This window comes from Mastomys coucha, unplaced genomic scaffold (assembly GCF_008632895.1).
Source record: "Mastomys coucha isolate ucsf_1 unplaced genomic scaffold, UCSF_Mcou_1 pScaffold22, whole genome shotgun sequence".
Classification (NCBI taxonomy): domain Eukaryota; kingdom Metazoa; phylum Chordata; class Mammalia; order Rodentia; family Muridae; genus Mastomys; species Mastomys coucha.
The window spans coordinates 134,016,790-134,026,189 of NW_022196905.1; the positions used below are offsets into that span (position 1 = coordinate 134,016,790).

The window sequence follows — 9,400 nt, forward strand, 5'->3', positions numbered from 1 at the left end:
AAGGGCCCTAGGCCACCCCGAGAATGGCTCTGATCTTAACTTGGAGGGCATGAGTCCACAGAATGGTCCATTACACAACAGTGCGATCAGCACCTTGCTGTCCCCATGGTGGGTGGGAACTGGTGGTTCATCTCTGGGGCCACCCACAGCACTTGCCCAGAACCACAGGCTACTAGGGCCATTCCTGCCTGAACCATTGGGCTCTATCATCTGTTTAGGGTGAGGCCACTCTGCCCGCCTGGCTGATCTTGGGGTAATGAAGCCAGAGCCAAGCGGGCCACACAACTGAAGACAGCTGCCAGTGTGGGGAGCATGCAGGGTAGTCTGTCAGGGAATGCCTAAAGCTCTGCCTTCCAGGCCTCTGCTCAACACCGTGGAAGTCTTACACCAAGTACAGGAACCCAGACCACACTGGCCAGGGACAACACAGTACACCAGACAGCACACAGGCACTTGATGTTTCATTTCAACTGCCTTCAGTGCACCTTGCTGGCAGAACAGCATCTCTCCATCATATCTCCTGTGACTCCAAAGACAGGGTGAGCGCTCAAGAGGACTTTCAGCACCAGTCTATGGCTGGAGAGGGCTGTTCTCAGCCCCTGCCCAGCCTCAAGGGGCTCAGGGCGAGGCCACCCCAGGGCAGGCTTGCTGGTGTGGCTTGGAATCCTGGCAACCGCAGCAGTTCACATCACAGCCTCCATGTGTAAGATCTTCAGGGCCTCTGATATCTGGGCGCTGGTGTCGATCTGGCCGTACATGCCCACGAGGAAGGCTCGGTGCAGCAGTACAGCCGCGTGCTCTATGGAAGAGTTGGGGTTAGACAGCTGTGGGCCAGCAGTGCCTCCCAGGGCAGCAGGCAGGCGCTGGGTGGGTGGCTCACCTTGGCAGAGCAGGGTGTACTCTGGCAGATTCCTGAGGGCCGTCTGTACCACCTCAAAGTCTCGGCTGCCCAGGCAGTACATGAAGGTGGGCAGAAAGTCAGCAGCGATGCTGCAAGAGACATGTTTGTGGGTCACTACCCTCTGGTCCAGGAGGCCAGGCAGGCCCCAGTCTCCCCGTATGCACTGACCCCCTATTGCCTGGCTCAGCTAGCTTGGGGTGACAGTGGCCCTAGGTTGGGGCTTTACCTACCTGGGGTTGTTCTGGATGGAGCGCAGTGCCAGGCTGAAGGCCAGGTTGCGGCAGGACTCCTCCGCTGAGCTCATCAGCCGCTGCAAGTTGGTCTGCTCACGAGAGAGGAGAGTATCACCGTGAGGACTCACCCTAATGTAACTGTTTCCAAGCTGCCACCAGGGCAGTGGACAGCCCACTGGGCCTCCTGCTCCCGTCTGGGGCAGTGCCTGGTTTGCGGGGCAGCAGGGTGAGTACCATCCTCTGGACCCCAACCCGGGCTTGTTCCAGCCTCACTCACTGAGAAGAAGCCCAGGACCTCAGGTCTCCGCCGCGACATCTCGTCTATGTCACTCAGGGTCTCGAGCACATCTGAGGGCAAAAGGCCAGGCTGTGGGGTCTAGGGGGATCTTAGGGGAACCCCTTTCCTACCCCAAGCAACACTGAGTCAGGACGGGACAGTCCCCAGGCATCCTAGTCTCCCCAAGATGCACCAGGAACCGCGCCCCACGCTCAGTGGTTATCCTGACACTATGCCCTCCCCATTTGGCCTCACACTGGTCTCCAGGGAGGCCGTGACCAGTGGCTCGCCCTGTAAAATGGAGACTTGGAGCAAACCCCTTTACTTAACCCCTGGTTCTGCTCTGAAGACTGGCAGACCTTCCAGCCACTCTGCTGGGTCTTCCTTAAGGACCTCAATGCTTTCGGGGGCACATTGCGCTATCTAAGCAAACAGCTCAGTGGACCCATGGTGGTCTAGGAACAGGTGGCTCACTCACCCTCAACAGCCTTGCCCCGAGACAGCCTCTTCATGTGAGGAGCCACATCAGCTACGGTCAGTGGGGTAGAGAGGGAGACACTGACCAGGGGTAGGGAGCCAGCTGAACGCTCATCTGTGAAAGGTTAGTCAGGGTCAGGTAATGGCTGAACACGGAAGGCCCAGTCTCCAGGGAAAGACGATGCCCATCCCAGAGGCTCACTGGCCACTACCCAGGATGCCACATGGTGCTTGGTGCTTGGTACTTGTAGTGGTCAAAGGGTTGGAGGGGTGTCATGTGGAGGGTGGCAGTCAGGATGCTGACCCTGGGAGACCCAGCACATGTTTTTCTTACACTACAATCTTAAACTACAGCCAGCTTAGGAGCGCATTCCCTTGCCTCTGCCCCAGGGTACCACTCTACATGGGAGACTTGTGTCTGTACAGTGTGTCCTCTAAGAAGGACCTTCTAGGTGCCTTTAGGCAGCCTGAGACCACAGTCAATCTGACTGACAGAGGCAGCAAAGGCTAGCTGCAATCACCGAGCTTCTGCGTCATTGCTTCTCTGCCAGTAACTATGTCAGCAAAGGATAGCGTCCTGCCTGTGGGGCAGGAGCCACCATCAGGCAAGTGAGATAGGTGTAAGACCTTGACCTAAGGACCAACCTGCCCAGGCAGCACACAGGAAGCATCCAGAAGGGTAATGTCTGAAGCAGAACCAAACATTTCCACAAGGTGGTTCTGTCAGGTCAGCTTGGTCATGGCACCGCCCACACACATGCATGAGACAGATGAGGTCTCAGGGCTCAGCCACACCCACTAGGACCCTCCCTGCACCCCACCTGAGAGCTTACCTGTCGGCTTACCTTCGCCTTCCTCATCCAGGCCTTGGTCAGTTCTCCCATCCCGGCTGGGCAGGCTGAGCCCTGCCAGTAAAGACTTCAGCATCACCAGGTCGCTGTTGTCGAAGGACAGGTCACTGGAGAGAAAGCACGGGTTCACTTCAGAGGAGGGCAGGTGGGGAAGAGTGCCAGGCAAGGAGAAGCAGCAGGGCAGGAAGGAGAGCCTGGGGTTAGGTAAGTGTGAAGTGAAGCAATAGGGAGGGGGAGTGAGGAAGAGGGGTGAATGGGGAGGAGGGGTGAATGGGGAGGAGGGGTGAGTAAGGAGGAGCAAGTGGGGGATGAAGCTGGGGGCTGTAATTCAGACCAGGACAGTCACTGTCTGGACTGTCCCTCCTGGCTCCAGTGTGTGGTCACTGGCCAACCCCGGCAGGTATGGGAACTCACTGGAGGGGCTCTGCGTGCTTCTGTAGGAAGGCCACGGCTGCTGGTGCGCTGCAGCCCACGTACTTATGGATGAACTGAACGAACTTGCTAATGAAGGGAGCCAGGTGGCGGGAGGACTTCCGGTAGTTCTGTAGAGAAGGCAAAGCCACCAGGGGCTTCCTCAGACCCTCTAAACGACACATGACTCCCATGACAGCCATGGGCCCAAAGCTAGCCTGACTGGGGCCTGATGTTTTGTTTTTTATTGGACGAACGTTTTGCCTGGATGTATGTCTGTATGTCTGTGCACTATATGGGCGTCTGGTGTACTGGAACTAGAGTTTCTAATGAACATAGAGTCTCTTGTGAGCCACCATGTGGGTGTTGGGAACCAAACCAGGGTCTTCCTTTGCAAGAGCAACTAACGCTCTCTAATCTCTACGCCCTCCTTCCAGCCCCTGTGTTGGACCCATATATTGCCTCACAATATTAAGGCTGGTTCAGAACTTGCGATTCCCCTGCCTCAGCCACCCAAAGTGCTATGATTGCAGGTGTGCTACGCTGACATCTGGCTGGCCTGGCTTTTGTTTTCATAATACCATGTATATACTAGGCATATGATGTCAACCAATAGCACGCATGGGGCTTGGCAGCAAGGGTCTTGAATGTCAGACTCCCCAGGCAGAAGCCTCAGTGAAGAGCTGGTCTCCAGACGGTGGAGACAGAAGCCACTGGAGGGTGGCCTGGCTTTGGCCCTAGCTCCAGGCTGTCCTGTAGGAGCAGAAGGGAGTCAAGCAAGGAAAGGAGGGGTCATGGGAAGATGTATGGCAAGGAATGTGGGGGACAGTCTGCCTGGCACCCACCAGGAGCAGGCGGATAAAGGATCGCAGGCAGTCCCAGAGCGCCCCCTGGTGTTCGCTCTGGAAAACACGTGGCTGCAGCAGCTCCAAGATGCCCAGCACGTGGAGGAAGAAGGCCAGGTGGTTCTGCTGTCGGAACTCCTGGAAGTTCAGATGAGTGCGGCCGTGCAGGAGGGCTGCGATCATGGGCAGGTGCCTGGGGGCCAGCAGAAGGACGTCCCCGGTCACACCTTTCCCCCAGTCACCCTGACCCCACAGTGTAGCCACTGCTATGACAACACGCACCTTAACAGCAGGATGGGGTGGGCCACAGCCAGCTTCCGGCAGGCCATGTTGGCATCAGCCACCCTGCTCTCAGAAGACCGGGAGTCGCTGGTGTCTGCCAGGAGCGTGATGAAGCGGTGGATGAGCCCGTCCAGCTAGGGGGAGGGGAGACTACTTGCCTATACACTGTTTAAACGCTCCCATCCCCCTCACGGCCCAGGATAGCACAACGAAGCAGTAGCACACGCTCAGCAGACACTCTAGAGACCACACCTAAGGGAGGAGCTCACGTGGCCCCTCACAAAGGCTCCAGGGGACACAAGCTGATGCGCCCTGCTGAGGCACAGGGGAGCTGGTCAGGATGAGTAGGAGGCAGGAGGGCTTGGGATTACTCTGGGGTGACGGGACACCTCCTGATGGAGGCCATGGCCCTGTATTGTCCACATGCTACATGTAACACATGGGCCGACTTCTGTCTGCCCACAACCTGAGCACAGAAGGGGGAGGGGCATCCCTCTGCACTAGGCTGCACCCAGGGCAAGAGCCTAAGCTCTGGAGAGGTGATGTGAGGTGAGTTAAGGCTGTTGGCACAGCCCCCCTCCGGTCCCCGACCCCCCCGCTCTGTGGGGGCTGTGTCCCTCACCTTGCAGATGCTGCTGCTGGTGGCACCTTCACTGTGCAGCAGGACCTCGGGCACTGGCACCCGGACCTCTGGCCGCTGCAGGTACAGTTGCAACAGAAGGTCTCGGCAGCGCTGGCCCAGCACACTGAAGAGAGCAGAGGGACTGGGTCACTGGGATGGTGTGGCCAGTGGAAGGCCATGTGCTGAAGGAGCCATTCCCAGGTGACAGCAGCCATCTACAGCAAGGGGACACAGTGGGGAGTCAGGTACCTGTCCCCCCATTGCTGGATGCAGCTGGTTAGGTGCTCGGTCACTTTTCCAATGCTCTCGTCATTGCTACGGCAGCAGCTAAGCAGCAGGGGCAGCCGGGTCTGGATGAGGGTGCGTGCGGCACTGTCCCCATCCTGGCTCCTGGTCTCTGCCTCGGACAGGATAAGTTCCACCAGGCTGAGCAGCTCTGGGCCCTGGACATGGAGCACCAGCTCCTCCCGCCGCTTCTGCAGTCAGGAGGCTACAGGTTAGCCCCAGGATGTGTGGCCATCACCCACGGGGTTGGGCTAACCTCTTGAGACCTGCCTGTGGAGTGCGCTGGTCCCGGCCCTGCCAGATCCGGGGAACATGGATGCAGGCCCAGAGGAAGTCCAGAGAGGCTGAAGGGTCGAGCCTAGGAGGAAGCAAGCAGGCCTCTGAACACTAGCACCAGAGTAAAGTTCCTAGAAAAAGGGACGTCTGTAGAGGGCCACCACTGGCCTTCTGAGGAGTCACTAGTCCCTGGTCAAGCAAAATAGCCGAACAACAGGGGTCTCCCTGACCCCCACACCCCCAGATCCTATGTTTGTGAGCTAGGCACCTGATGGTTCCCATGAGAAAACTCAAGCACAGCTTGTGCCGACACTATGGGCCTGTCATGGTCAAGAGACCACAGGCCGGATGGGCAGCTTCTCACAGCTCCTCTGCCTCCTGTACCACATCATGAATATCAACCCAATTCTCCAGATAAAATGTGCCAAAAAGATGGGAGGTGGGGTGGGGCTCAACACCAAAAAGCAAGATACCGGCCCCGCTGTTGAGGGCTTGCAGGTGCCCAAGGCACTGAGCACAACAGGAACCCCTTCAGGAGATGCTGCCCTACCTCAAGGTGTAGGGGACACAATTCCTGGCTCACACAAAGCTATATCTAGGCCAAGAGGCTCCTAGGGGTCTGGGGCTGGCCTCACCTCTGCTCACGGCTCTTGCCTAGCAGGACACGGATGCAGCGGTGCAGAGTGGACCAGCTGGCCTGGTGCGTGAGGAGGGCCAGGAGGTAGGGGCGGAAGGAGAGCACTTGGGCACTTATGTGGCCTTTGCCCTGGAGAGGAGAGAGGCCAGGGTGATCTCAATTGGGCCCAGGGGCTTCCAGTTCTGACAAGTCATGTCAGCTGACCATGTTCTGGTAGGGCCACCCAGGAAACAGCAGCAAAGGGCCTGGCCTGGCCTCGGACCATCTTCTCTCTTACCCTGGGCAAGGGCTGGGTTTAAATGACAATGTACAGCCAATACCCTTCCGCCTTCTCCACTTCCCCACAGCCCTGGGCTTACCTGGGTTTCACAGACTTTAGGATCTGTGGAACTATCCTGCCCTCATCCCATTCCAGCCCTGGTCCCAGATGTGGCTCCAGTGTTGACCCAAAAAGACATGCACCACGGCCTGGGACAGGGAGCCCAGGCCTGGCTAACCCCACCCCTCTGGAGGCTAGGAGACACAGTCTGGAGTGGCAGCACTGTGGGAGGGCACTGGGCCATGTCTGTCACCTTTCTCCGTGAGAAGAGCAGCTTCCACTGAAGGTCAGGGCAAGTACAGACCACTTCGGGGTCCAGTGTCTCCAGCCAGTCCACAAGCAGCCCAGACGCTGGTCCCAGGCGCATAGCTTCCGTGCTGCAGGACAGAGGGTCAGAGCAGAGACCAGGCTGCAGAGCCATCACCCTCCCACCCATGTCTATAGTCCCATTACCTGGCACCCTCCACATCCTGCTTGCTAGGGCCCAGGAGCTCATCCTTCTCCTGCAGCAGCAAGGAGCTCACCACCACGATAGGCCCAGAGGCCGGGCTCAGGCAGGACGTCTCTGCCGTGGCTGAGAAGAGCGCTGTCAGCAGCTCTTCCAAGTGTGGGGAGCGTACCTCAATGAGGCCCCGGAGGACTGTGGGACAGAAAGGTGGCTAAGTGGAGTAGGCCAACAGCCTGGAGTTTCCCAAGGCAGACACTCCCCTCATCCTCAAGAGCTTCACGTAGGACAGAGGGGAGAAGGGGACAGTACCTTTGCTGATGAGCTCAGGCTCCACTGTACACTTCTCCCCAGACCTCAGGGTGGCAATGACAGCCCGTGTGGTAGAGTTGGCCATCTCCAGATCATGGTGGAAGCTCAGGGCCTCAGTCAGGTGCAGGAGCCCACTGCGCACTGCAAGCAGTGGTACAAACCACGTGACCAATGCCATGGCTCTGGTTTGCCCACACACTCACAGCCTACCTCCCTACCCAGGCTAACTGTTCTCCAAGAGGCCCACATGGCTCTCTGAAGGCTTGGCTCCACCACAGTAACACCAAGCAGTCCCCACCCGCCTGGCGCCCTCAGTGTGCTCACCATCACTGATCCTGCGTCTTGCTGAATAGCGAGTAGCAAATAACTTGAGTTGGGCCTGCAGGGGCCCATCTTCTACAGCAGGGCTGTCCAGCCACTGTAGAATCTGCATGAGCACTTTGAGGAAGAGTGAGGAGAAGCCAGTGTCCTGCGGGACAGCACGCTGTGGGGACAGCCAGCCATATGTTGAACCCGCTGGCACAGGACTCCAACAGCCTTGCCTGGGGGGCAGTATGCAACCCAGGACCAGAGGCCCAGGGCCAGGACTCAACATCATCCCCCTTGCCACTCAAGAGCTCATCTCTTAAATGCCAGGATGACCTTCAAGGGGTTTAAACACCAGCCCTTGGGGATATGCCTTCACTGGTAACCCATATATACAGTGGAGAAGAAACACAGGTGTGCACACAAATACACAGCACATACACAGATGCACTCGTGCATGTAGACAGGGCAGACCCAGACCACACAGCCCGCAGACAGGGTGACAGAGACCTCACTCGTTCACCCTCTATGATGAGGCCCTAGCCCTGCCCCTGCCCCTGCCCCTGCTCCAAGGTACCTGGCTTTTTGCACTTAAAGACAGGAATCTAGACCTGCTAAGAGAAGCCTTGAGCATGCTGGGAACAACATTAGGCCTGAGGGTGGGTTGGGGGGATACCCAAGGCTTTCTACAGTAGGCAGAGCCATGTGCTCTGGGCCACCAGCCTCCCATTACCCTTCCCTCCCACTAGCCCATGTGCCAGCATACCTGGTACTGGTAGAGCTGGCGCATCAGTGGGCAGGAAAGGAAGTGGCTGTGGTGCATAGCCAGAGCAAGGGTGCCACCATGTGGGGAGCTCAGCAGGGTGGCCATGGCCTGCAGAAGGCGGACTGTGATGCCTGGCACCTCGGGGTTCCCCTGGCGGACATGTGCCAACTCTTGGCCCAGGGCTTGCTGCAGTGCCAGGGCAAGGGGGCGTGGGCTGGAGCTCTGCCACCGTGGATCCGGGCTCAGCGGAAAGATCTGGAAAGCAGGTATAAGAATGCAGAGGCCCGGCACTCCTGCGGCTCCCATGTGGATCCTGCCTCAGGCCCATCCGATTTGGTCCCCAGTGCATTAACTAAGGGACCTGGGATCTTTGCTGGAAGAGTGGCAAGGGAGTCTAACATCCCAAGAGCTGCCTGTGAAGGACAGAGGTACCTAGCATCCTAACATAGCAACTGGCAGGGACCCCAGAACCAGACTTCATACTGTGTGCATGAGGAGTGAGCACAAGCTAAGAATGTAGTAGTGGCTAGACACACATGCCATGAGACACAGGGAGGATGGACATGTGCTGGGGGGTGCTGCTGAGGGGCCCTCCCACGGAGCCCTTGTACCTGTAGGAAGATGCCAGCTAAGTCATCCTCAGGGCCGAGCACCGGAACCTGTGTCCCTGCCCGAGTCCTGCCCTGGCCTGGTGGGGGCTCAGGGCTGCTCTCTGGCTTCGGAGCCTCTGTGCTGTCTGCAGACAAACAGAGAGCATGTGGCCTCAGAACTTTCTGACCAGCTCCTGGCCCTGTCCTGCCACGGAGTGTGACCAGAAAGCAGAGCTGGACCTTGGGCCCACCTAAGAGTCCCCAAATAAGGCTGGCACAAACCAGGGAATACCATGGAGGCCAAAAGCGGTCCAGCTTGGACAGTAACAGGTAGGCAGGGAAGGAGGGGCTGTACCTCGTCGGGGCGGCAGCGAGGCTGTGAGTAGTGAGTGGAAGGTCTGGCCTCCGGATGCACCTCTCTCGTGCTGCACCTCGACCAGGTGGGCCATGTAATCTGCAAAACAGCAGCCAGGAGACCGCTGGGCATGGGTGCAGCCAGGGGACCGCTGGGCGTGAGTGCAGCCAGGGGAGCGCTGGGCGTGGGTGCAGCCAGGGGACCGCTGGG

General features: G+C 58.4%; 1 protein-coding gene across 6 annotated transcripts in view; it reads right to left on the reverse strand.

Moving 5' to 3' along the window:
- Positions 1–448: 448 nt before the first annotated feature.
- Ints1 (integrator complex subunit 1) overlaps positions 449–9,400 on the reverse strand; it is a 25,060-nt gene continuing 16,108 nt past the window's right edge. For 4 of the 6 annotated variants that reach the window (XM_031338497.1, XM_031338496.1, XM_031338500.1 and 1 more), the window contains 20 exons: positions 9,191–9,289; positions 8,857–8,981; positions 8,246–8,500; positions 7,498–7,657; positions 7,174–7,314; positions 6,870–7,056; positions 6,670–6,793; positions 6,096–6,226; positions 5,455–5,542; positions 5,149–5,375; positions 4,900–5,023; positions 4,278–4,411; positions 3,996–4,188; positions 3,154–3,281; positions 2,722–2,846; positions 1,890–2,003; positions 1,412–1,482; positions 1,132–1,223; positions 881–990; positions 449–799 (listed from right to left, as the gene is read on the reverse strand). In XM_031338497.1, coding sequence (XP_031194357.1) covers positions 684–799; positions 881–990; positions 1,132–1,223; positions 1,412–1,482; positions 1,890–2,003; positions 2,722–2,846; positions 3,154–3,281; positions 3,996–4,188; positions 4,278–4,411; positions 4,900–5,023; positions 5,149–5,375; positions 5,455–5,542; positions 6,096–6,226; positions 6,670–6,793; positions 6,870–7,056; positions 7,174–7,314; positions 7,498–7,657; positions 8,246–8,500; positions 8,857–8,981; positions 9,191–9,289 — 2,744 coding nt within the window. In that variant the 3' untranslated portion in view covers positions 449–683. The remainder of the gene's footprint in view (positions 800–880; positions 991–1,131; positions 1,224–1,411; positions 1,483–1,889; positions 2,004–2,721; positions 2,847–3,153; positions 3,282–3,995; positions 4,189–4,277; positions 4,412–4,899; positions 5,024–5,148; positions 5,376–5,454; positions 5,543–6,095; positions 6,227–6,669; positions 6,794–6,869; positions 7,057–7,173; positions 7,315–7,497; positions 7,658–8,245; positions 8,501–8,856; positions 8,982–9,190; positions 9,290–9,400) is intronic. The other 2 variants (XM_031338498.1, XM_031338499.1) reach the window with 2 other exon arrangements.